This window comes from Rousettus aegyptiacus, unplaced genomic scaffold, assembly GCF_014176215.1.
Source record: "Rousettus aegyptiacus isolate mRouAeg1 unplaced genomic scaffold, mRouAeg1.p scaffold_m13_p_3, whole genome shotgun sequence".
In the NCBI taxonomy this organism is placed as follows: Eukaryota; Metazoa; Chordata; class Mammalia; order Chiroptera; family Pteropodidae; genus Rousettus; species Rousettus aegyptiacus.
Window position 1 is genome coordinate 165597525 of NW_023416306.1, and position 27157 is coordinate 165624681.

General features: G+C 49.0%; 1 protein-coding gene and 1 pseudogene across 2 annotated transcripts; both read right to left on the bottom strand.

Annotated features, from left to right (window-relative positions):
* Positions 1–384: 384 nt before the first annotated feature.
* On the bottom strand, positions 385–26949 carry LGMN (legumain). Of its 2 annotated transcripts, XM_016145463.2 has the most exons (14): positions 26812–26949; positions 18643–18809; positions 11936–12033; positions 10864–10945; positions 9462–9547; positions 8237–8312; positions 7653–7715; positions 6868–6934; positions 5911–6029; positions 5734–5823; positions 4523–4723; positions 2563–2733; positions 823–890; positions 522–564 (listed from the first exon to the last, which is right to left on the bottom strand). In XM_016145463.2, the coding sequence occupies exons 2-14, from the start codon at positions 18778–18780 to the stop codon at positions 522–524; spliced, it is 1302 nt and encodes a 433-aa protein (XP_016000949.1). In that variant the 5' UTR covers positions 18781–18809; positions 26812–26949. The 2 variants fall into 2 exon arrangements, with proteins under 2 accessions (XP_016000950.1, XP_016000949.1); XM_016145464.2 differs by lacking the exon at positions 26812–26949 and having other exon boundaries at positions 385–564.
* LOC118601413 lies at positions 19604–19722 on the bottom strand (annotated as a pseudogene).
* Positions 26950–27157: the final 208 nt, after the last annotated feature.

Consider the following 27157-nt stretch of genomic DNA (forward strand, 5'->3'; position numbering starts at 1 on the left):
TGCTCTGATTCAGTTACAATCTTTATTTTTTAAGATTTAACCTTATTGTTGAATAAAATACAAAAGCAATCAAAAATTAGATTATTTTTCTGAAAACAGCTTTCCATTTGGGGCTTATGTCGTCCCCTTTCAATAAAATCATTCTGAAGACTTAAGAGGTGCCAGCTTCAAATTCCTCACAACAGAGACTCTTTCATTGGTAACAGGAGCCCCCCGTGAAATTCTTTCTTAAAACTAACAGGCAAAAAAAAACCCTCTTAAGAAGCAGACAGACCTTTCCCAACACAGAGCCTGACCCAGGCAAATCTGTAGTTTTTCAGAGGATCACGCAGGACCCGCAGGAGACCAGGGAAGAAGGGCAAGGTGAGCGAGCCCAGCGGCAGGCCGGCCCGGAGCGCGAACCCAGGAGGGCCCGGAGCTGCTGGGCTCGGCTTCCCTCTCGCTCCCCCTCTTCCGTCTCTGATCAGCACACATTCTTAGGGACGTGCTCACACTCGGAAAAGCATCGAGAAGGTAGCGTTTCAGTAGTAACCGAGGCACACCTTGTCCATGGATGATTTTATTCTGCAAGAGACAGGAAGAAGTTGCTGAACCATGTCAACTGTGAAGAAACGAAGACAAAAACACCCCAACATGGAACGGGCAGTCGTTTGTGAAAGACCCACCCCGCCATTATCACCGAGGACGCGTCCGTTTTGAATCCCTCGCCGTCAGAGGTAGTAGCTAACAGAAGAAAAACTGTCCGCGCGCAGAAAAGGACAGCAGTGCTTCCTTCTGCGTACAGAACGACACTGACCCTTCGAATGCCATGCACTGATTTACCTTTCAATGGGATAAGGTTTTTCACAAAGGTTGACCAGCACGTACAAGTGTCTCAGAGCGTACTCGTACTGGAGGGAAACAGAACAAAAGACACAATCAAACACCATCATTTCACCTTACAGTCAGCTCCTAACTTGGGAATATCCCGCTTTCGTGGCTGCAGAGATAAAGCATCTCGGCCACTGCTTCTTGACCTTTTTTGGGTCATGGACCCCGTGCCCGCCTTTTGATAATCTGACAAGATTTATGGGCCATCTCCCTGCCCCCCACCCCTGAAACGCACCTGTGCATGAGGGCTGGCTGGCCTCCGAGAGTGCTCTGAGCCCCAGGTTAGGGCTCCTGAGAACCCTCGTGCCCCACCCCAACCTCGCACCTCCCTTGGCCATGTGGTTTTTGGTTCTGGGAGGTACCCGCTGATGAGGGAGACAGGTGGTAACCAAATGCCAAACACAAATCGTAACAGAGAAGACAGAAATAACTGGGGATGTTTATCTTGGGCGGGGGGGGGGGGACTTCAGGGGAATCTGAGCACTTTCATGAGGAAGAAGAAAGACTGTGTGTAATTCCAGAGGGCAAAAGAGTAACTCCAGAGAATAAGGTATTTAGTAAACAAAGTAAGTCCTTGGGTAAACAGATGGAAAATCAAATCAAGAGGTCCCTAATGATGGAGGAGGGAGCTAAGCGCCCAGGAAGCCGCCCATAGAAGCAGCCAAGCGCGACCCCTATCACAGCCCACCAGAGCTCTCTACGACAGAAACGTGCTGCGAAGTCCTCCAGTTCAGTGGCCGCTAGCCCCATGTGGCTACTGGACACTTGAAGTGCAGTTAGCATGGATAAAGAACTGAGCTTTAAATTTTACATCATTTTAATTAACTTAGATTCGATTTAAGTAGCCGCACGAGGCTAGTGAGTACCGTACCGAACACAGCTCTGAAGCAGGAGTTGGCAAACTTTTTGGGAAAAAATAGTTACGGCAGTAAATATTTCATTCTTTGAGGGCTGTATGAACTACCCAACGCTGCTGCAGTATGAAAGCGGCCAGAGACGCTGTTGCTGAGCAGAGCGTGGCTGTGTTCCCGTAACAAGCCCGTTTATAAAAACAGGCTGCAGGGCGCGGGGAGGCGCCAATCGGCTGTGGGCGGGCCTTGGTCTGTGGGCAACTTTGCTGACCCTTTTCTACGAGGATCCGATCCGAGTATCACACAGGACCGACAGCACAGGAGGCTTTTTAGGCACCTTCTAACCTTGACATTCTCCATCTGCAGAAAACTGGAACTTTCTTCTCCTACACAGATAAAGCCTGACTTTGACAGTAAATCTTGGAGAAGAGTCAGAACCAATTCAAAAAGGAGAAAAACCTGTATGGCTGCTGTGAGGGGTAGGAATGTAGGAATGAGGGACAGGGTGTGACGGGGATGGAAAAAATGTGAAGAGGACGGGAGCTGAGTCATCCGTGACTGGTAGCCTCCTATCCCCCAGGACAATTAAAAGAGTGTCTAGGGCCAGGATTTACGATCAGTGAAGTTGGCCGCCCTTCTTCCTCTCAACCCTGTCAAAGGCCTTTGAATGAGCCTGGATGGAACCTTCTATGAGGTAACACCTCTGACGTGATTTCCAGTGGCCGTGATTTCCAGTGGACAATATTAATTTGACTTTTGGGTTTAAAACAGCAGGGAAAGGCCAAGTCGGCCCACGGAAGCTGGGGGGCTGGAGCCGGCAGCCCCCAGGGCCTGCGCTCACCATGGGGGAGTGCCAGTTGAAGCAGGACGAGCGGAAGTGGGACACGGCTGCCTGGTAGCAGTCGTGGGCCGTGAGCGGGGCCCTCTGCGACAGGAGCCTCCCCGCCTCGTCGTCTGACCTCGTGAGCAGGGAGACAATCTTCTGCACTGACTTCTCAATGACGTGCCTGGTCTGTGAAGAAAAGCATCTTTTCCAAAGGCATCTTTACTTCATGCAGCCTCTCCTGGGGCCCCGGATGGGTCAGGAGCGTCTCTTCACGCAGCGCCCGCCCCGGGAGGTTAAAATGGATGCCGACAGGTGCATCCTGCAGCAGGCGAAAGATGTGCCTGCGAAGCTTCTGTGACAGCAAGAAAGCTTCAGAGACACTGTGCCTTTTGGGAACATTTCCATCTAAACCCCTGCAGTGCAGGCATGACCCGCTCTGAGGATGCAGGGGGAAGGGGCGTAGGAATTATGCCCCGATGTAGACAGCTGTCCCATGAATGGTGCTGATGTGACTGCAGACAGCTTTGTCCATTATAGAAACCAGCGAACGGTCACACAGAGGGACACAAAGGGAGGCACTGTTTTCCTCACAGATGATGAAAACCAGCAACATACCGAGGGACTGGCTCCCTCATTAACCGAAATTTACGATCGAGTCCTCTGACCATCCCGGCCCGGGTGCCTCATCCATGTCTGGCTGTAGCAAAGTCTCACTGCCCACCGTGTGTCAGACCATTGGCTCTTGATGTGTGGTGGTCCAGAACTACGGGTGTCCCCCGGACCGCGCAGGACACCATGAGCTCCCCCCTTTCCCAACTATATAAACTGCGTGAAGCTGAGTTTTCTTCATTTACTTCAAGCCAGAACAGAGCCCCGCAGAGTGGATGCGGAACCAGGTACCAGGACCTAGTTGTCTTCCATAACGCTGGACGGAAAAGAGATGTGAAGCAATGCCACTCTTCCCGCCAAAATTTATTTTTCATTAAAAAAAAATATATATGCTAACACAGGACAGGTTTATTACTGTTGTTTCTAAACGAGTTGTTTTTTAAATCTCGGTGTTCATTTTTAATGCAGGAAATCTCGATATAACCCACATAGTAAACAAGCTCTTTGGGATGAATAATTTGAAGTGTGTAAAAAAAGGTCCAAGGTGAAAAATATGAGGACTGCTGTACTACACTGTGGCACCAACAGAAAAATGTCCTGGTGAACACGGAGCTACAGCACAGGGACTCTCATCGCCGGGATTACTAGATACGAGAATGCGACACAGGTCACACAGATTTTTTTTTATCTTTCTCAGAAAACTCAGGACGTGGCCTAGTACATCAATCAGTCCCTGTGCTGTGCCGACCAGGGGACAGAGCGAGCTTTGTTAGAGGGATGGGCGACCTCCGCCCGGCATCCCAGTGAGCGCTCTGCTGATGGTTCCAGCAGCACAGCTGTGACCTGACACGTAATTCTGCGGGTTCCAAACCGACTGATGAGCTACTGAAAACGGACTCAGGAATCATAAATGATAACTCGAGCAATTTAAGAATTTTAGGCTATGACTATGATTTCCTAAGGCAGTAGAAATTTTTTGTGGATTGGATTTTTTTTTTAATATAATTAGCTAATAATGCACCGAACAGCAAAATAAAAAAATAAAAAGCCTTCTAAGAAACTAAGTATGAAAGAAAAAACTGCCCATATGCCACGGCCTCTTGGCAGGATGCAGGAGATGGGCCCCCATTCCTCTGCTCCCTGCTGCTACTAGAGAGGTCAAGGTCAGTTTCTTAATGAACAAAGGCAAGCACTGTTCCATTCACTCACTTCTATCTGAAGAGAGCACAAAGGCCAGTTTCCTCTCCCACATTCTCCCCTGTGGCAGGAAAAGGGGTGACCCCCGCGTTCCACCGCCTGGCTCCAGCCACAATGGATAAAGTCAGGAGGCAGAGACTGAGCTCGCGAGGCCAGGACGACCGCTTACCTCCAGATGCTTGTGGATCTCCTCAACAAGACGCCTGGACTCCTGCAGGTCATTGGTGTACATCAGTTTCCTCTTCATGATCATGAGGGGCACCTCGGGGCTTGGAGTGAGGTCCAGGTGCTGGACTGGGGGTAGGGAGATGGGAGAGCTGGCTTTGTGTTTCATACCCTGAAACTGCATCAGCTTCATGGTAGAGATGGACTGAGGGGCGAAAGGAGAGAGAGAGAGAGGAAGCGGTGTGAGTGGGGAGAGAAGACATGCCGAATGCACCGTGGGTCCTGGAGGCTCGCAGTTCGCTCCGCGTGCTTTCAGGACCCCCCGAGGGCCCACAGGGCAGTCTGGAAACACGTGCCGGCCGTGGGCGAGGCAACGCACTCGAGCACCTGAAACCCACCAGTAACCCACTTCGCGATGCCTGGCACCCCTCGCAGCGGAACGGCTGCTCCCCACGCGTGAAAGGCGTCTGACTGCTCCTCCACGGCCGTGCGCATGGTGGACCTGAGTGGCCGCAGCCAGCGGTGACCCTAGGTTATACTCGGCCACCACGCTCAGCGCCTGCCCCCAATGACCAGCAGCAGGAAGGTGCGAAGCATCTGTCCAGGCTAGAGCTGAGCTCCGGGTCCACTGATGGGCAGAGCTAAAGCCACCTAGGGCCCAAGCTTTCAGCCACCTGCTGCGGCCCTGCCCAGATGGCCTTGATAAATGCGCCTATTTAGCTACCTGGGCCCCTTCTGGACCTGGCTGGAGGAGGAAAAGTCTTTAATTTATAGTCAAAAGGTAAAGGTAACATCCTGCCACTTGCAGTGGGGCAGGACCCTGCAGAATTCAAGGGGTGGGCTTCTATGGGGACAAGCCATGGAAGTCGGAGACGCTTTTAACTCTAACTGCTCACTGCGTGCCTGGCCTGTGTTCAGTGTTTGCGATGCCCGACCTCACCAACACTAGGGCTCTGGTCAGGGAGGAAGCGGGGACCCAGAGAGGTTCGGTAGCTTCCCTAGAGTCTCGCGACTGCCCGAGTTTGAACCTAGCATGGTCTGATGCCAAAGCTTGAGCAGGGTCCCTGAGATGGAGTGGCCACGAGAGGCAGAGCCATCCTGGCCTCGGTCATTTCTCACCCGGATCCTGTTTCTCCTCACTGAGAGATAAACATTCCAGGCGAGTTAGCCGGGGACTCAAGGAACTGATCACGCATGCCAGGCTCCCCTACTCACCTTGTTGCCATACTGCATGACGTGGCTGGTGTTAGTGTGGGACTTTACCAGCTGGTACTGCCTGTGGAGTGTCTCTTTGGTCAAGTCCTCCTGCGAAAATATAAACAGCAAAGTCTTCCGACCGTCAGAGGCTGATGGTCAAGCCTCGGCTAAACAGCGAGTCCCCTGAAGGCTCACCACGTCAGAGTCTTCCATCCAGTTGACACTGTACCAGTCCCCCAGGTACGTGGACCTCTTCTCATCATAGTAACAGGCGTAGGATGACTCGTCGGGATTGGCGGCAGTAGTTGCATAAACTATGAGGAATTAAAGACACCTTTTAGTCATATTCTCTTCTCTGCTGTGGGATCCATTAGAAGGTTGGGTCTTCCTTCTTTCCTAATGCAATCAAAATGTGCTGCCTGTCTGCAGCCGGGGAGGGCAGGAGACGTCACTATAGCCAGCACTGTTCACTTAATGACATGTGGAAGGAAGAGAAGCCAACTAATAGATACTTTCTGCAGCAATAAGCAAGCATGCATGCTTATTAGGGCAGTAAACCATTTTGGAATAATGCTGTAAGGTGTTAACAGCTCTGGTGACTTAGTTTCTGGAGAAAGTTAACATTTATTGAAGAAACTGTAAAATCGACTGAACCTATGCAATAGCTACCATTTACTTTCTAGCCACCACGGGCTCAGAATTGGGCTGGACAGATGTCAGCCCTTCAAATGATAAGCAAACAAAACACGTACCATCTTTATCCCCATTTTACGTGTGGGAATAACTAAGGGTTACTTAGTGGGAATAACTAGGGCTAAGTTACCTGCCCTAGATCAGGGAGCCAGCAAGCAACACATAGCAAAGGACCAAAGCTATTCCAAAGGCTATGATTTTGGACTTCAGGAGCTTTACTAGAACCTGGAAGAGCATCGTGAAGCTCACGTACAGATCCCTGATTCTCTGGCCAATAATCCTTGAGGAGTAGAGGAAGCCCAGAGCTGCCCACACCTACCTCCCCACTTCTACACACCAGGCTGCCAGAGGGCCCAGCTATGTGGAGCCCTTAGTTCTTCACGCTCGGAATGACCAGCTGCACCTCTGACCGACAAGCTCACCCAGCCTGGCTCAGAGGCCAGGGCTCCCACCACCTACCATTGATGTCGGTGGGCAGGTGGCTCATCATGGACCCAGACTCACAGGCTTCAATGTAGAACACCATCTGAGAGGCGAACGAGACAGGTGGACTCACACCCGGGCCAGGCAGACCTCGCGCCAGTGCTGCTCTGGCTCTGCCCGCTCCGCACCCGTCCCGAAGGGTCTTTCACTTTTGCTTTGGGAGACAGCCCGGCTGTAAGAGGCTGCGGCCGGAAGCTGTTGTCATACAAACCGGAAGGACTCGAATTCATTCGTCGCTAATAGAATAAACTGATCTGCTAGCTGAAATAATGCAGAGAAAAGGGATGCCGAGGAAAACTGTTCCACTGTCCAGCACGGGGAGGCACGTGGCACGCAGGCCACTTTTCCACGTGACCATCATGTACACGCCCGAGCTATGTAGTTTCTATAAAGGGAGCCACGGGGGCGAGTGCAAGCCAAAGTGAGAACAGGATGGTGGTTTTTCCTCCCCCAACTGCCCCGAACTGGGGACAGCCCCGGAAACGTCAGTCCTCAAAGTGTGGTCTCTGGACGAGCCACTTCGGCATCAGCTCAGAAAGGCAAACTCTCAGGCTTCTCCCCAGACCCCTGAGTCAAACTCTGGGGGTGGGAAACCCACGCCGTGTGGTGACGAGGTCTCCAGGGATTCTGATCTAACGGCCGAAGCCCCAGAATCAGAAAAGGTTAATCCGAGAAACCAGACTGATCAAAAAGACGCCCCTTCCAAAAAACACGGCCACCCTCACCCCGCCCCCCGCGGCCACCCCAGACGCCGACGTTACCTTTTGGTACATTTTGTGTTTGTACATGTAATGGATGGTATGATTCAGTTCCTTTACGTGAAGCTGAAAGGTAAGAATACTGACATTCAGAACAGGACCTCGAGAGAACGCATTCGCCGGTAACCCTCTGATAAAGTCCTAATGATGCTTTGTAAATCCTTATGTACCAATCCTTGTAAGTAATCATAGTGAACGGCACTAGCCCAGAATGTCATCTCAACGGTTTCACTCGCATATTTAAAAAGGGGAGGGGCATGTGCTTCCTGCGTCATTACTGGGTCCAGAGCATTTGGAGACTCAGCGTTCTACTCCTGTGTCGAGGGCAATGCTCCCAAGTCCTAGACAGCCACCAACGCTGCAGCGTCAGAAGAAACGTAGGGGAAACTTGCCAGAAGGGATGCCTCTGGAGAGATTTCGAGCCGCTAAGTGTGTCAAATGTGTCCTCCAGGACACTCCCGTGCCACACATACTACGCTGTAGGACATCGGCAACCCACATCGCAGGTTCGATGTCCCCACCGAGCTTTTGTTTTCCATTCTCTTAGCTTGTCTTTATAATTTAAAAAAAAAAAAAAAAAGACTCACGTCATCGTTAGGAAAAGCCAGTAGTCCAGTAGCTCCATGATCGGTGAAATAAATGAACACGTGATCCTGGGGGCCGCTGCCAAGACAGAACGACAGACGAGAGTCAAAGCCAACTGTTTCCTGTTTCTATTTCTCCTTCCGTGTCTCTGAAAAGTTGCCTTTTTCAGAAAACTAAGAAGATGTTTAAGGATTACGGTCTCTCGATCAGGTACAAAGAACACGAGGAGCTGTTCCTTCTGCTCCCGCTGAGTGTGACTGAGTCACAAGGCAGCTCCTAGGCCCTCGGACCTCTGGATTATGGCCGGGGAGGAGGAGAGGCCTTTGCTGGGGAGCTGGTCAGACGGACCAGGTACGATTTGGAGACTGGCGTCCTTGGGTGACAAGGCCTCGTCTCAGACAGCCGCGCTCTCCAAGCAGATCTCCCCCAAACGAGGAAGGGAGTAAGGACACACAGCCGAGCACGGCCCTGCAGCGGCTCCGACTCCCCCTTCAGGCCCCTCGGCCTGCACAGCCTGGGATGCCCACCTGCCCACCCTCACCAGGGCTTCCACGCAGACGGCTCAGCTTCCAGGCTGCGGAGATGTCATAACTCACTTGGAACCAGTCTGGTGCATCCCACACAGATGCCCGTCTCTGCTCTAACTCACATGAGCTTACTTGCCTCCCCTCTAGCTTGAGAGAAACAGCACCATTTGCCAAGTACCCCAGATTCTCTGAAGGTCTGCTACTAAAGACCCTGGCACAGGTAAAAATGCTGCATAAAGTGATGCTGAACGAGGCATCTCCAACCCACATCTCCAGCTGCACTTATGAATGTGCCCCTCCCCACTGCACCGATCAGAGCGCAGGGCTGGTGGCAGGCCAGAGCCCTGCAACCTGACCAGCCAGAGGGCTTCTCGCCTGTCTCAGCGTGTTCCACAGGTAGTGGAATGTACCAGCACCAGGATCCATGGATATGACAAAAATCAGTGGCTTTAAGTGATGAGGAAACTTTCATTAAGAGCAATGAGGGACTCTGGATCATAGAGTTAATTCAGCACAGAAATGGGCTGCCAAAAGCAGCCTTCAGCCCCATGTGGCCTGAACCAAGTCAGGACAGAGCTCCTCACTCAGCCATGTTTCGTGGGTAAACAGCCCAGAAGCTAAGAACAACGTCTCTTCAAATTCTCTATTCTGGGGTCCCAGGTCATTCAGAAACATGTGATAGCCATAAAACACCCATTACCTCTTCAAGACCTTTCCAGATCCTTTGCCCTTCACTGCTTCTTCATCACCTCTCAACACAGCAAGAAAATTTTGCGGAGTGACGTCCTACAAAGAATTGGGAGTTGAAATCAGATAGATGCAGCTGTCATTTCAAATCAGAGCATGTGCGGAGCCTGTAGCAGGCCCAGGCCACCAGACCGGAAGCCTCCAAGGCTTAACAGCAAGCAGTTTGAAACCAAGAAGGACTCAAATCAAGCTCAGTGTTTCTGGGGCACGTGCGCGACCTCTTCTCAGACATCACATTGTCCTGGGCTGATGGCAACTCAGCGAGGCTGCCATTCCTTCCTGACCATCACAAAGTCCAGGTGCAGAAACCCAAAGATGCTGGTTGGTGGGGACAAGCAGAAGAGAAAGTGTATCACTTCAGGGGGACAGTAAAGAGGTGGCAGAAATGTCAGTGCCGGGTCCCTCCCCGCTGCGTCCAGCTTCCTGCCTAAAAGGCCAAGTCCCAAGGACATCCTATGTCCTTAAAGGAGATTTTGTAAATTGATACCCGATCATTAAAAAAGCAATAAGGAAAAAAAAGCAGAAAGGAAAAAAAAAATCACCCCAAATCCTACCACTTAGATTCCAGACATTTCCTTATATAACTATATAGAAACGACTGTGTATTACATTCATATGATATGTATGATGTGTTCAATTTAACTGTACTTGAATTTAAAAGAGAAAACTGAAACTGAAAGAATTGCTAACTTCAGATAAAACATTTATCACCAAGAACATTAATTCCTAAAAGATCACTCTGACTAGTGGTTACCAGAAGAAAGGGGGGAAGAAGAGGAGGAAAATAAAAATAAAATGTTAAAAAAAAAAAAAAAAGATCCCTCTGATATGAAACAAAAAGAGACTGAAAACTAAGAGGCTGAAGTCATTACGGTGTTTTTAAAAATGTGTCAATCTATACAGCCTCAATCCACTGGGAGGGATATCATAATTTAGTAGTGATATATAACAATAATAATTAATGAAAAACTATCTCGCCAAAATCCAGAGATGCTTGGCACAGGGCTTGTGCTGAGAAAAAAAGAGCACGGATATTCTATAATCCAATAAACAGCATTACCTCAGGAATATCGGGTATTAGGGAAAGAAATGTATCATCAGGTTTAAAGTATAAGAAGACTGGAAACTCAAGATTGGTAGACTACAACTTCTAACTTTATTCTCTTCTTCTCCTCGGCTTTCTTTTAGATCTCTCAGAAATTACTCCTCGAGCACAAATATTAATCCAAACACGAAACCATGACCAGAAGTCAATGTGGTGAGGTTCTGATTCTAGAAATGCGCGGAGGAGGGGGGATCGTCGTGGGAGAGGGGGGATCGTCGTGGGAATGGCAACGCCGCCGCCGCGGCCTCACCTCGCCGGTGTAGTCCTTCAGCACTCCCTCGTACACGTCCGAGCCGTTGGGCCTGTTGATCACAATGCCCGGCGTGGGATTGCTGAAAACCAAGGGACACGGCTGAAGCACAAAACCCGGCACGTCTCTGAACTCTCTCTTCAGCAACGGGCCCCGAGTTATGTATCAAAAGAGGAATCGACCACGTCTATCAAAGACTGCTCGCTGCCCGAACGTTCGCTGAGGGTTGGTGGCTTTAGTAGCTGGGGGATCACGGGCGTCGCACAGACTGCGGGCAGGTGCGGTGAAGGGCTGAGTGCCCACAGTCAGGACCATGACCGGGGCCTTGGCAGGTGCGCCTGGCCTCCAGTGGGAAACCACACGGCATCCCGGGGACAAGACCTCAGGAAGAGATCTCTCGGAGAGAACCAGAAAAATGCAGGACAGAAGACAAGACTTTACTACAAGAGTTGAGGCATTAAAGCTCGGAATGGATGATGACCTGTCCTGTGACCGCGGTGCGGGGCAGAACCCTTCGACAGGGCCACAGCAGGGTGACCCAGGGGCCGGGGAGACCGGCGCTGGTTAAGTCTGGTACCCATAGCTGCCGTTCCTGATCTCCTCAAGAAATCAGATAAGCGGACATGAGAGAACTATTTGTGAAATTAAAGTCGGTGAATAATAACAGTAGACAGACATATAAAGAAGGGTGGTGGGGTCCAACCTACAAACCAGCCTTCTCGGGACAGGCCGCAGGTGTCCCCACTGTGCTGTCCACTGTTCGGGGGCAGGAGCAAGCACCGCAGAACCCCATGATGATTCTCCAAGCTGAGAGGAACTCATGCTTTCCACCCTTCCGAAGCACCAGCCCAAAACACCCGCCAGCGCCCACTGCCCATGCACCTGCCCCTGCCAGGTGCCCGAGTCATGTCCAAGGCTCTACAAGAAGCAACCCTGTGGAAGCCCATCTGCGAGTCTGCTCACACCCGAACGTCAGGCCACTGAGAGATAAGGCCTGCCGTGAGTCTACGTGCATTTTTTAAGAAATGCCCTGGAGTTCTTCGCCACCAGGCTGAAAGTGCTCTGTACTCACTCCTCGGAGTTGGCGATATCATCGTACATCATCACCACGATCTGCTCGTCAGGGATCCCGTTGCGGTGAACGATCTGGTAGGCGTGGCACGCATCTGCCTGGGAGAAAGGATTTCGCCAAGTGTCAGGCTGTGCCCAGAAGGAGCGACAGGTTCCTTCTCGTGGACAGCGTGCTGTGAAGCTTTGGTCAGGTCTTCAACTTATTTTAACACACATACATTTACAGTCTTTCAACTCAAGTTCTAACCTCCTTCCCCCAAGCAGTCAAGCTCTTATTCAGCAGGCAATTAACACTGACGTAGACCACACACACACACACACACACACGCCACCACCACATCTACAGATAACCATGGCTTTTGTGTAAAAATCAATATTATCTCAGATTTAACCTACTCCTATGATGAAAATGGAAGTGAGCAGACCCACTCACCTACTCACCTAAGTGACGAATCACCCTATAATTTATTAGTCCTGTCAGAAGGAAGGTTCATTAAAAATAAAACTTAGGAATAAATCTAACAAAAGAAGTACAACACTTACACATGGAAAATTATAAAATATTGCTAAGAGAAATTTAAAGAGCTAAATAAACAGAGAGACATCTTAAATTCATGGATCAGAAGACAATACTATTTAACTATTTTTTAAAAGTCAGGTAGTTTTTTTCTTTTTTTGCAAAAATTGACAACATGAACCTAAAATTTTAATGAAATCGCAAAAGACCTAGACTAGCCAAAAAAAATTGAAAAAGAAGAAAAAAGTTAGAGGACTTTAACTTCCCTACTTCGAAACTACTCAGGGGAAAGAACAGAATTTCAACAAATGGTGCTGGGAAAATCCGGATATCTACATGCAAAAAAGATGAACATAAGCCCTCACTTCACACCATACACAAAAGTGAACTCCAAATGGGTCACAGACTTAAATGCGAGGGCTAAAACAAAACTTTTGCAAGATAACCTGGAAGAAAATCTTTTGGACCTTGAGTTATAACTACAAAGATGTTATAGGTGATACCCATGGTCTACAAAAGGAAAAAAAAGTTAATAAATTGGACATAATCAAAATTAAAAACTTTAGTACTTCAAACATACCATTAAGTAAATGAAAAAAACATGCAACAGTGTAAGGGAAATTATATGCAAAACACATATCCGATAGAGGACTTGTATCCAGAATATGCAAAAAACTCTGAAAAAGACAACCGACCCACTCAAAAATAGATAAAAGATGTGAATAAACATTTCACTTAAGAAGACATAGGAATGACTAATAAGCACATGAAGAGATACTCAGTATAATTAGTTATTAGTGAAATATACGTTAAAACCACAAAGAGCTACCACTTCACAGACAGACAGACAATAATGGTGTTGGTGAGAATGTGGAGAATCGGGGACCTCCAATCACTGTTGGAGGGAATGTAAAACGGTGCAGCCATTTTCTGAAAACAATTTAACAGGTTCTCAAGAAGTTAAACGTCGAATTTACCATAAGACCCAGCGATCACACCCTTATGTATCTGCCTGTGAGAAAAAAAAAACAATTTTATCCACACACAGACTTGCACACGAATGTTCTTAGCAGCACTGGTCATAACGGGCAAAAAAATGGAAACAACTCGAATGTCCTCCCACGGGTAAATGGACCGAGAAAATGTGGTCCATCCATACGATCTCATACGCTTTCGCAACAGAAAGGGACAGCATGCTGACACATGCCATGTCCCAGATAAACCTCAAACACGTGATGCTAACAGAAGCCAGACACGAAAGACCCACATGCTGTACGGCTCCGGTTACGCGAAATGTTCAGGGAGACAGGAAGCAAGCCAGGGGTGGCCCGGGGCTGGGGCGGGGCCCGAGGGAAATGTTCAGAACCGATTTCTGGTGACACCTGCACAACTTACTAAAAAACCACGGAGCGGCACGCTCGAAACGGGGGAACGGCATGCGATGTGTGAAATGAGCTTCGACAGAGCTAGGGACTTGGGAGCGGGCAGGTTCGGCACGCCCCGGGTGGGCGCCGCCCTGCACGGCTGGGCCTCCTCGCCACCACCCTGACACGCGGGTGCTCTTCTCCCCACTCTCGCAGGTGAGGGACAAGCTCGGACAGGGCCCGGCACGCCACACCGTGCCTCGCGCCCTCCTGCACGCACGGCGGTCTCGAAGTCACGTCGCGCTTCTCTCCGAGGTCCTTGGAGGCACTTCGCTGCCTTAACTTCGTCAACTCACGAGGGTTCTTTGTCAGAGTCGAGTGTTTTACCGGCACTCGAAACAAACAGAAGGAGGGTTAGACCAAGTCACCTCGTTTGGAAAGGGTGCTGAAGGCGACTTGCATCACGTCCCTTGAACATATCTGACCTATATGCGTTTTTCCTCTTAAAAACAGAAAAGCCATACGCAGTGACATTTGAGAGGAGGGTATTGAGCAAGACTTTACCCTCGGGACAACCGAACAGAGATTGCTGTGGCTCAACTTGTTTCCTTGCTTCGGTCAGGAGTTCTGACAGCCTTCCTGACGTGTCCCGTGATTTCCTGCTGTAGGCGACTTTCCTGACGAGGCAGCTCCTGCCGCCTCCATCTTAGGCCAACCGTCAGCAAAATCGGCTTGGAACCAAGGCCCGTGGAAACGGCACACTCCGGGCTCGGTCACTGCGAGGGGGCCCACTTTCGAGCCAGGAAGTTGCCGAGAGGGGTTTCTCACGGTCTGTTCACCCGACAGGTGTGCGCATAGTATCACCTCCTGACACGTGCTCTGAGTGCCGCCATGACGAGGCCCAGGGTCAGCGGCTTTCACAGGGGGACCTCCCTGAGCGCCCCCACCAACCTCGCATCTTCCAGAGGGAAGCAGAGGTTTACAGTGAGATTACGTAATCCGTCCAGACTAATACAGCAAGTAAGTGGAGAGCAGGCATGACCCCTGAGGTCTGCGCAAGTCTGAAGCCCACGTTCTTTCCTGATCCTGCGCTGCCTCTGGCCTGTACAAGGCCAGCCCTCTTACGCCAACTGCATCCCCAGCTCAGGCCCCCTCTGCCCTCCCTCTGTCCAGCATGCCCTCTTTAAAAGAATGTTCTTCTTATCTTTTTTAATATAAGTGATACTTTGCAACAACGTGGATTAACCTTAAAACATGCAGAGTGAAGAAGCCAGACACAAAAGATATGTTATATGATTCCGTTTATATCACGTTTCTAGAGAAGGCAAAAATAGAGACAGGAAGCAGATCCAAGGCTGAACGGCGCTGGGAGAAGAGCAGGGACTGACTGCAACAGGCATGAAGGAACTCTCTAGAATGATGCACATCTCCTAAAACTGGACTGTGGTAATGCCTGCACCACTGTATGAATTTACTAAAAATCACTGAACTATATAATGATAACTATATAATTACAATCCAGGTGGATTGTACGACATGTAAACGTATGCCTCAATAAAGCTGTTTTTAAAAAGTGGCGATTGTACACATTTTTAAAACACATAAATGAAAGTTGGTCAGTCTTTCGGAAACGTGAGGACCCCGCCACCTGACCGTCCATCATCACATCTCTTCCTTCCGGCTCCCTCGTGTACCAACCGGTTCTAGACTTCTCTCCCTCTGCCTCAGCTGAAACCTGCCTACCTGCCTCCTCCAGGCACCCAGGACACAGACGCTCTTAAAGCCTTCCCGGGAGGAGGTGGAAGCCCCCCTTCTCCCCCTTCTCCCCGCTACCACCCCGAGCTCAGGCCAGCGGAGGACAGCAGAGTCAGCATTCTCACAGTTCCTCACCCTTCCTGCCAACACACCAAATGACTTCCTCCTTTAGAGCCCCACTGCCAAGCAAGCAACCCAAACCCCACCCCTTCTCCCCACCCTTAGTAACGCCTGGCTCGCACCTGCCTCTCCTCCAGACTCCTGTCGTCCTCCCAAGTCCTGATGGCCTGTGAGACAGTGAACTTCACCTTCAACCTACTTCAATGACCATCCCCACTGCCCTACCCAGGCCACAGGTCTTCCTTCTTCACGTGCGCAAATCCCTCCATCCTGAAAGAGACTCCCCTCCAGCCCCACTCCTCCCCTGGTGACCTCCTTCTCTTTCCCTTCACAAGCCCGTTGGAAGATGAACTGTCCGGCTGTTACCATGCGCTGCCCGCCCTCCCTCTTTCCTCCACAAAGCCCGGTCTGGCTTCCGCCCCACCATGGCAGGAACCCGCCCTCACCAGGCCTTACCGGCCCCGCACGCAGGCCACTGGACACAGACCGTCCCACCAGCATCGCCTCAGACCAAGCCCCTCTCTGTCACCCACGAATTCCAGCCCGAAACGGGTCACTGAGAAACCAGATTCCATCGAGATGAAACGGCGTGTAAATAGCTGTCGCGATGCACAGAAAAGCACTTAGCGATGGATGATTAATCCGGCCCAGTGTATCGATCTTCCCTAAACGAAAGAGATTTGTGATCATGAGCGCTGTGCGAGTCCAAGGAAGATGTAAGCCTGTACCAAAAAAGGAAGTTTAAAGTCTGCATAGGTTCTGCAGGCAAAGTCCTTTCAAATGCTCTTTCAATGATTAGCCTCCAAAGCCGATAAAGCAAACGTTGGCAGCTGGCTAGCACAGGAGCAAGCCAGCAGGGACACAGCCGGGGTCAGCGATGACTCAGCACACGTGTTTCCTCTGGGCACGGCCTCTGCACTGTCATCCTCTCTTATTTAAAGACAAATATTTCAGTCTGTGGCCACCTCTTTTGTCTTGCTTCCCTTTATTCTATTTCGATATTAAGCACTTTACCCCCAGGGAAAGTAGCAACACTTCAGGAAAAAAATAAATAAATAAGGTGGGTTTTCTGGGCGCAAACAGCAATTGGATACCTATATTTAATAATGTTTAACTGCTATCATTAAAAGCTGGTTGTATAAAAACCAGGGTGGCTGATGAATCAGCCTGTTGACTACTGGTGACCTGTACTCAATCCCTCATCTTTCTAACTCGTGGGTAGAGAGAGAGGAAAAGGCCGAGGCTGAGCAGCTACTCGCTCGGGTCGCTCCTGTGGAAAGGTGTCAGGTCCGCGGTTAAGTAATAAAAGTAAAATGGATCATTTCGCCATGACGACAACTTTGTAGTCAAGCCAAACTTCCTATTCAGCTAGCATACTAAAACCATTCAAGAAATCATTCATTTGATAATCCGTCAAGTTCAGAGCCGGTCGGAGTGCAAATGCATCGACCCCCTTACGTAACAGGTAGGAAAGCCCTGGGAGGGACACATAGCTGAGGAGGCAGGGCCGAAACGTCGGGAACACAGACCCCAGCCCCGCGCCATCCAACACGGCAGCCGCTGGGCATGCACGGCGGAGAGCACGTCAAACGCGGCCGCTCGGGGCCGAAGGCACCCTGAATGTCAGCACACACTGGGTTTCGACGACTCAGCACCCAAAGCAGAACGTAAGGGATCTTACTATCAACTTTTAATACTGATTACAAGTGAAGCGGTAACGGTTTGGATATATTGGGTAAAATGAAATAAACACTAATTTCGCCTACTTTTTTTACTTTTTAAAAATGTGGCTGCTGGAAAATGTACCGTGACACGTGGGGCGGTCCTCTCGCACGGTGCCGCTGCTCCAGAGCCTCGTGGCCTGTGTCTGGATCCTGGCCACTGGCCGTACACGCCACGCTGGGTGAAGCGCTGACCCTTGGATGCAGCCTGACGTTTTTAAGGTTCATCCATGCTGTCGCCTGTCTCAGCGCTCATTCTTTTTTATGGCCAAGTAACACCCCCTTGTGTGGAGAGACCACATTTTGGTTATCTGCTCATCAGCTGACAGACACTTGGATTACGTCCACCTTTCGGCGATTACGAACAGTACTGCGAAGATCATTCGAGCATGCGTTTCCGTGTGAGCATGTGTGTTCATTTCCCTTGGGTGTATATCTAGCAGTGATCTGGTAACTCTACGTTTAACCATTTGAGAACCTGCCAGACTGTTTCCCAAAGCAGCTGCACCGTGTCAAAATCCCAGCGGAAAGCTGCACTTTTAACGTATCTATGGATGTGGGTTCTTTTCTAATTTTTGCCAGGCCGATTCGGCAGAAATGCCAGGAGAGATGGGGAGGAGGGTACGAAGGGAGAGCAGCTGGGCAGAGGCATGGAAAGCAAAGTGGTCTCGTGAGGTTCTAACCAGAGCCCCAGGCTTCGGTCCCAGCAGTACCTCAACTGCTGTGTGGCCATAAGCAAGTCACTTCCTCTCCTTAACTCTCAGTTTCCTTATTAAAAAGTGGTGTCTCAACTAGAGATGTCCGACAAAAGCTGGAGATATTTTTGGTTGTTACAGTGGGGTGGGTGGTGCTCCCGATTTCTAGTGGGTAGAGGTTGAAGATGCTGCTAAATCTGCAATGCACATGACAGCCCCTCCCCGCTACCCTCCCCCCCCAGAATTACCTGGCCCCAAATGTCAACAGCACCAAGGCTGAAAACTTTGCATTACATTGAAGTACCCCACAGGAATCATTTTGAGGAACTGCCAGACTGCAGTACCACTTTATAATGCCTCCAGCAACATATGTAGGTTCCTGTTTCTCCGCATCCTCACCAACACACACACTTTTTTTTTTTTGCCAGCCTAATAGGAGTGTAAATGGCTTTTTAAAAAGTCTGTCCTATTAATGACGTCCAGGATGGTTTACAGAATGCCAGTGCCATAAAGAGAAAGATTCTTCATTTTCTTACCTGGTGCCTGTAATTGTACCAGCCATTCGAACCAGCGACGATGACCACCCAGTGCTTGCCTCCATCCTCGGGATCATCCATGGGGACAGCTCTAACTCCCAGGACCAAGCTGAGGACCACGGCTACTTCCCAAATCATTCTGCACCTTGGTGTTCAACTGCAGACACCTGGGAAGAATAAAGCAGAGTCAAGCAAAAAAAGAAATGACAAGAACAGAAAACTATTGTTGGTCCCTAAGAAAACTCCACAGTAAATGGGTCAAAAGATAAGACCATTTAGTCACCAGACAGAACATGCTGAGGATAAAAATGCCAACAGAGCGGAATGTTATTTTTAGCCCTGCTGCCCCTTCCTTGGGTGGAGCAAGGGGAACCTTTTAAAGTTTTTGTCACAACTGAGACTACATCAGATAAAGTTCATCAACAAAATTCACTGTGTTAGAAAAACGTCTACCACATGCTATGAACTGTTTGCAAGAATATACATGTAACATATGCACAGAAAAATGTAGAAGGCAGACATAGAAATGTAACAATAGTTATTGCTGGGTGGCAGGTACAATTAAACATGATTTTCTTTTCCATAGTTGTCTCTTTTTACTACAATTAATGTGTATTATTTATACAGTAAAGCTTGTCAAAATTCAATACATGTTCACTATAAATCCTCAGGGGCAACTTATAAATTTATGAGTGAGCTATCTAGATAAGCAATAGTCAAACACTGGCAGCCCAAATAAATGTCTTTGAATAACACAACCCACTTACATGTATTTTGTGTAACAGGCAGGGCAGGTATTTTAATCCTTATATTATAGGAAAGTGTAGTTGAAGCAAGGATGGTGACTTGTCTGGACAGTCAGCTCTGGCCAGAGACCAGAACACATGCCTTCTGAATCCCTGGTCAGCCTTTCTGCATCTCAAGACTATTCTCTCTCTCTCTCTCTCTCTCTTTTTTTTAACGCCTGCAGCACCTGGTCTTCCTAGGCGGTCTCCCATCCAAGTACTAACCAGGCCCGACCCTGCTTAGCCTCCGAGATCTGGCGAGACTGGGCACAGGCAGGGTGGCATGGCCGTAGACAAGACTATTCTTAATGAACTATGTTCCCAATTTTATACTCCATTGTCAAAATTTTCAATAAATGTTAAAGCACCAGAGGGACTAAGGCTGAGTCAGACTCTGCCTTGTGTCCTGAATATGTTATTCTAAAACGATAGCCTTCCTGTGACAGAAGCCAGGCCTGTCACTCTGAGATAAGAGGAAAACGGTCTTCGAGGTGTAAGAACTCAGAGCAGAACAGTCTGCAAGGCTGACCTCTGCCTCCGATGCCATTTGGCAAAACAGTGTTCATTCATTCATTCCCTTATTCATTCACTCATTCATTCACCCACTCAGCCAGACTCTCCTAAAAACCCACCTGCCAGACAACATGCTAATTGCCGGGGAAGGCAGAAGGAACAGGACAAAGCCTCTGTCCTCACGGAGCACGCCGCCGGCTAAGGCATGAACTACCTCTGTGCCTGAGAAACCATCCTCAGCACTCAGCCAAACGCTGGGCTAAAACTCAAAATGGTGGATTTTCCCCCATAAGTGATGAAACAGGAAACCGTGAGTCTGCTAAAAGTTTAAAAACGTAGGAACGCCTTAGGCCAGTGCTTCTCCAGCTTGACCAAGTACCCAGATCCCTGGGATCTTGTTAGAATGCAGATTCTGATGTGTAGGCCTGGCAGGGCCCGAGACTCTGCATGTCTGACAAGCACCAGGTGACACCCAGGTCCACTGCACTGGGCCTCTTTCTTATCCCTGACGGCTCCAGTCCACACTGCCCAGAAGCTCGTATGCCGAACCGCTCCTTTCAAGAACCCGATTCCTAATCTTAAACGAAGTTGGTGCCGGATTCAGGTTTCTCCGGCCCCTCTGCGAGGTCTCCGGATGGATGGGTCACTGCAGGAAGGGGTCCTGGATTTGTGTTTAAGATTATCCTTAAACGGCCAAGTCTTCTTGTTTGTCTGGCTTTTGTGTTTTAGTACGGTGCGTAACAGACATCGGGGAACAGAACGGACAGGTGACAGCAGCCGGCTACCACAGGGACTGCCCTGGTCTGTTGCTGCGTTCTCCTCTCCCTGCGGAAGCTCTCCCAAGTCCGCCAGACCTGTCCATGGCTCCCCGTGGGGCTGGGAGGTTAACGACAGAAGGTGCAGTTACACAAACGTAAGCAGCAGCAACAGTGAGATTAGGCAAGAGAAAGCCAAGGAGCAAAAGCTCCCCTGTCCCCAGGGCTCCTCAAAAGCCCCCGCACAGGAGGTAGGACAGTGACTACCAAGGTGATCCACCCAGCTCTTCGATTCTCAGCAATCCCATAGCCTCCTGGCTGCAACTAAGCCTCGCTGGGAAGCCTTCCCAGGTCAGCTAACTTTTTGTGAAAAGGCCTGGATAGTCAGTATTTCAAGCTTTGTAGGTCATTCCACCTCTGTCACAACTATTCAGCTCTCCCACTATATTGCGTAAGCAGCCAGAGACAACCTGTAAACCAATGGACGTGACTAAATTCCAGTAAAACAGGCGGTCTCTTTGGTCCTCCCTAAGGAGCAAGCATGTGCCCTCGGCCCACGTGACAGGCACAGCCTGGCTGGACTTTATCACCCGTCATCAACAATCATTAAACAGGCTCCCTGGTCTGCACACCAGTCTCCTCCGGGTTTGGTTCACGTGACTTAATCCCGAAGACCTGTTCCTCTGGAGGCAGTGGTGTGTGACTTCTACCTTCCATACATAGGGACGAAAAGAATAAATAAAATACTGGAACCAAACAGGTGGCCTGACTGTGAACAACAGAATGAACACCAGCAGCTAAACTGCCCAAATTAGCAAACACCACGCCAGGCACTGGAAAAGTACTGCCAGGTTAGTTTTAGAAATTCGAATTTATCTTTCACTCTTTCTATTAATATACCAGCAAGTTACGCCCCCAACGAGAGAAAGTGCCCTGTAAACACAGCGATATTTTCCTAGGTAACGTTTGGCGATGGTCTCCCTCTCTCCTTTTTTCTTAAAGAGAGTGTTTCCTTGATAATGGAAAGTTAAAAGCCTCACAGTATGACACTGATGGGAACATGCCACTTACAAGCCCATACGCTGATGCTGTTTGGGGAAACGAATTGGGGCCTGGAGTGAAGATGAGACGTGAAAGGGCTATAATCATGCCATCACCCTCAGCGACAAACACGTCTCAGAGCAGCTGGCCTCGGATGGCAATTTCCTGATCAACCAAGTCATAAAAAAAAAAAAATCCTGCCATATGCCAATTATTCTTGTTTTATCAAAGGGAAAGACTCATGAAGAAAAAGTAAACAATCCCTGTTAAACTAGCTCACGGGGATCACCGTGTTTGCAGTCTCCCACCGTCTGCCCAGCGAACAGGGCCTGCGCGCCCACCCGGCGCTCGCAGGCCCCAAACGGGGGACCACGTGGACAAAACCCTTCACTGAGTTGACATTTCTAGGGTCGGATCATTAAAACATACAGGTCAGCAGGTGGTAATGAGCGCCAGGGGGAAAGACCAGGCAGGAGAGGCAGCCCCGGTAGGAGTGCAGGGCATCATTTTCAAAAGAGTCAGATCTTAAGGAGGTGAAGAAGCCTGCCCGTTTGTAACAGGAAAACACCGAAAGTAACGAACGAACGGTCATCTACAGGGGCCGTCTAGGTAATTCACGGCACATCCTCACAGCGGGGTATTGTGAAGCCTTTCAAAAGAGTAAGGCAGATCTCAATGGAAGATCTCCGAGATGCGCTGTTAGGGAATACGTGTTTAGTTGGCTAACCCTGTGCAGGGAGAAAATGACACAGACAGCCGATGCTCTCACCAGGGTAGAGAAGAAAGCCTCCCCGAGAGGGAGGCGTGTCGGTATTTTGCACAAGGTGGAAAAGTGAGACATCTGTGGCTCTAGGAAGCAGGAAATCTGAGCCACTTTACACAAGCCTCACGACAGCCTTGAGCCAGTCTCGTGACTCCCTTCAGACATTTGAGAAAACTGTGGGTCGAAGGTATAGAAACTTACAGGAAAGTGTCAGTGCTGGTTAGTGACACAGATCTGGCTCTAAAGGCTGCTTTTTCCACTACACTAGCTTGTTTGTCACAGGAGTCATTTATGTGAACGTTTGGGAGGCCCTGTAACCATACCTGGGGCCCAGGCCCAGAGCGGGCCTCCCGTTTCCTCCAGCAAGACACCCACTGTGCTCTCCAGCACCCTATTATCCCAAGGCACTTGCAGGCCATCTGTAAAAAGGTCTCTTCTCAGAGAAGAGCCCATCAAAGGGAACCTGGTCCACACAAAGGCAAGGTCAACAGACAAGTCTTTAGGAAAGACTTTCACCAGCCTCCAATGACTGTTCCTTTGCTGTTCTTGGAATTGTGGCCCTCTCAGGTCACCGGGATGCAACTGAACGACTCTGCTTGACTTCAAGAAGTTCGATCCATTGGGAGGTCTGGGGCAGAGTACCCGTTCAAGATAAACTGTCACCAACAGTACAAGAAATAAGGTCATGGTCACAGGACCATCTACGTAGCAGAGTCAAGTTCAAACCCAGGTCTGACACCAAAGCCCACACCTTAACCATCGTCGGGTGTGACCTCTCACTGCCAGCTCTGATTTGCTACTGCCCCTGGCTTAGAAACAGCTAAACGTCAAAGTCAAATGAGACAGTGCCATCTGAAAGAAGCCTTCCAAACCTGAAGGTCTTTGATCCCACTCTCTGCTCTCCAGAGGTTTATAACAAAATCATCACGCAAGTGGTCCCTGGCTGACAACATGCAAGAGATACAAGGACAGGGTCAAGGACCCCCCTCCTTGACCGAGCTTGAGTCGATTTCCTCTGACCCCTATTCCCAACTAATCCTTAGCCTGCTGAGCCCAGTTTTAGCAAAAATCCTGCAAGAATCCCCCACCTTTGATACTTAATCAATTTCCTCTTAATAATTTCCCAGCCTCTGACCCTCTTACTCTGCCCATAAGTCCAAGATGTCCTTGCTGTATTTGGAGTTCAGCTCAGCTCTGTACTAGTCTCTCTCCCTTGATGAAACAGCAGAAATACAGTGAAACCTGGCTGCTGTTTTTAACAAGTGTCCAGTGTAATTTCTTATTAATTCAAGATTCATAACTACTACCTCAGGGGAGACTCAAATTTCTGTGCCTTAATTGTCCATCTGTGAAATGAGATGGTAGACTAAATTATTAAGGGCCCATGCAGTCCTCCAATCCTTTGGTTTCCTATTTAAAGAGTAGAATTAAAATTCAAATGAATCTTACCTCAACTCTCAAATGAAAAATGTATTCTGTTCAGGTTAAATATCAATTTTTGTTCCTATAGGGAAAATTTCTGATTCGGTAGCGAACTGGATTCTACATTAGAGCATATTCTTCAAGGTTACCTGATATCTAAAAATTCTATGTAAACTGTGGATAATAGCAATGCAAATAATCCTTGTCTTTATTCCATCAAGTGGAGGTTCGGCCAACTTCCTCTCACTATAGAAAAAATTTAAAAACCTGGTTTTGCCTCCTGTTTACACATTCATTTCACTATTTCTGACCCAGAAATGTGTCTGTACTTTAATGGCTCCTTTGAACTGGTTATAACACCTAAGTTTCCTCATTAATGAGTTAAATATAATCATTAACATTTGTTCATTTTTGTATCTGTATAGAATGATGACTTTACCTTGTTAAAAAAGTTATCTTTTAACATTACAAAAGGTATAAGCAACTAATTGTATTTCAAAATAGACACAGTAAAAAATTCATTTTTAAAATCTGCTAATGGTTAGAAGAATTTAAGAATCTAGCAAAGTAAAACTGACTTATGGTTCATGGTTTTTCCCTGTTTTTATTTTCACTGCTTATTTGGGCCTTGAATATCTTTCACGTAAATTACTATTTTTGAAACCTAGTATCAGGATAGTTTGTAGCCTTTTCCCAAAATGATTTCTGGGAAAAGGCTACAAACTAGAGATTAGTTAAATTTTGCTACAATTTATGTTTCAAGAAATTGAAAGATAGACCATGAAATACAGAAATGTGTAAAGTACAACATAAAACAACTGTTACCTACCACCCAGGCCATCAACTGTTAATAACTTTTAAATCTGTTAAGTCTCTTTCCCCATAAAACAAATATAACATTATAGATGAAAATTTTCTCCCAGGTCCTGTCCCATTCTCCCCACACTGCAAGATGACTGCTATGTAAGTTAGCATTTTTTTCCCATCGATTTATTATACTTTTAAAGAACATGTATATCTATGTATAAACAGTTCCCTACTATTGAACATTTAGGCTATTTCGAGCTTTTCATCATTATAAACAATATTTCAATCAACATCCTGATATTCTTTATATACAAATGTCTAGCTCTCTAGACTACTTCCTAGAAGTGGAACCACTGAGTCTTAAGATATTCCCATTTTGCTAGTAGCTATACTGGTCTAAGGTACACTTCCACTAGTAGCGAATCCTTTTCTCAAATACCTATCATCTCTTGGTAGTACTGAATTTTATCACTGCTGATTTGATGGAAATAAAGTAGTCTGACTATGGGTTTAATTTGCATTTCATGAATTCCAAGGAAATTTGAGTCTTATACGTTTAATTACTCCAATTTCAACACCCTTGCTCCACACGACGATTTCCCCACCATAAACTGGGATTTGAATGACAGTTTACAAAGCCACTTCTGCAGTTTAAAAAAAGCAAACAAACAACAACAAAAAAAAAACCATGCTGGTCACTTCCTTATAGGTAGGAAAACTCAAATGATAAAGTTCACTTCAATATATTTTTACTCGACAACAGTGGGTATGGTGTATTCCACCCCCTTAACGGTTGGCAGGGTTCTTCTCCTCTCCCCTCCCTTCCCACTCCAATTCTCTTTAAAACCCTGGGCACTCCTCTTGGGAATTACTGCAAGGAGCTCCCTAATATGGCCTCTCTCCTATACTTGTCCACACTACAGGACAAAACCCAGCTCTTACAGCAGCACAGGAAGCCCTGCAAGATGAACCTGTCTGCCCTCAGGGACCGTGAAATCCAACACCCACAGGAAATCCCTTGGAATACCCAAATCTCCAGACTCCACCTCCAAAATCATCCCTCTTTCCATGGCTTCTCCGTGTTGTTTTCCAGATGAAACATTCTTCTCCTCCATCTCACTAGCTCCGGCCCACCCCTCAAACTCCATTCCAGCATCCCCTTCTCGGAGAACTTCGGCACAAGGTTAGGTGCTGTCCCTGTGCAAACTGGTACCCCGGGCCCTGAAACACTGGCATAGTTCACTGGAGAGTGCCTCTCTATGAAGTAATTCCAGCTCCAAAAGCTTAGTCAGGCTCAATAAACGTTTGCTAACTAACGCGGCCTTAACCGTTTAGAAAACTGGATTACTCCACTCACTACATACCACAGGTCAAGTCTCAAACCCTGGGAATTTATTTTCATCTTTAAAACGAAGCACCTGACACCAAGGTCCTTCTTCCGACCACCAGATTCTACAATTTGTGGCATGGAATAACCCATGCGGGTATAACCTCAACTCTAAAGAGTTAGGGGCAGGAGACAAACCCACCTAACTTTCACTTCCATTGATGTGACTCATCCCGTAACTCCCATCAGCTCAAGCCTCTGAGACTGGAGCTTCCCGGACTTCTCAGATGGGAACGTTTCTAAAAGTTTGGGCAATTTTACTGTTGCCTTTTCACAGCCCTCCACCCCAGGCTACGGGGGACCGACTGGAGAGAGGTGCGATGCTCCGCCCTGGCAGCACCACGGGTCTGCTCCATTCCCAGACTGGGAAGGTCGGAACCGAGCCCCGGACCCTGCCTGGCCCTCCTCGGCGGTGGGAGCTCAGCAGACGCCCTCTCCTCTCGCGCCTGTTTGTCCCTGCGCTGGGAGGAGCCTGGGCCTCCAGCCAGAGCACGCGCCACAAGAGAGAGAGCGCACCGCCGCCCCACAGGATGCTGGCCTGAGAGGGCACGGGGGTTCCTTGGGGATCCATGGGTTCCCGAAATTCTCCTCCGAAGGGTGAGAAACGATGACTCAGAAAGTGCGGGGGGATCTGAAAAATCCCGGCCGTGAGGCCGAGGGCCACGGCACACGCTCCACGCTGACCCCGGACCGTACCTGCGGCGGGAGGTCGCGGCAGCGGCGGCGGCCGAGACCGTGGGAACCCCTCGCGGCGCGCAGCCTCCGGCGGACCGAGCTCGAGGGCCGCGCCGCAGTGATTGCAGCGCGGCGCCCTGCGCTCGCCCTTAGAGACCGACCGCGCCGCGGTGATTGGCGAAGCGTCGGGGCGGGGCGTCCGCGAAAGCCAACGGCAGGAGGGGGTGAGCTCTGCGAGCTGAAGGGACTACAAGTACCAGCGAGCACCGGCCAGGGCTTGGGGCGGTGGAAGGCCAATAAGCCAGGGTCTGGGGTCTAAGGGTATTTGGGAACCACACACGGAGTGATTCCAGTAGTGTCCGCCGAA

Coding starts and splice junctions, on each gene's coding strand:
- LGMN (XM_016145464.2), bottom strand. CDS start 18,780: ATGATTTGGGAAGTAGCCGTGGTCCTCAGCTTGGTCCTGGGAGTTAGA. Junction 10,946..11,935: donor GATATCGCCAACTCCGAGGA/GTGAGTACAGAG, acceptor CTTGGTTTTCAG/CAATCCCACGCCGGGCATTG. Junction 891..2,562: donor TCAACTGGCACTCCCCCATG/GTGAGCGCAGGC, acceptor GTTTCCCTCCAG/TACGAGTACGCTCTGAGACA.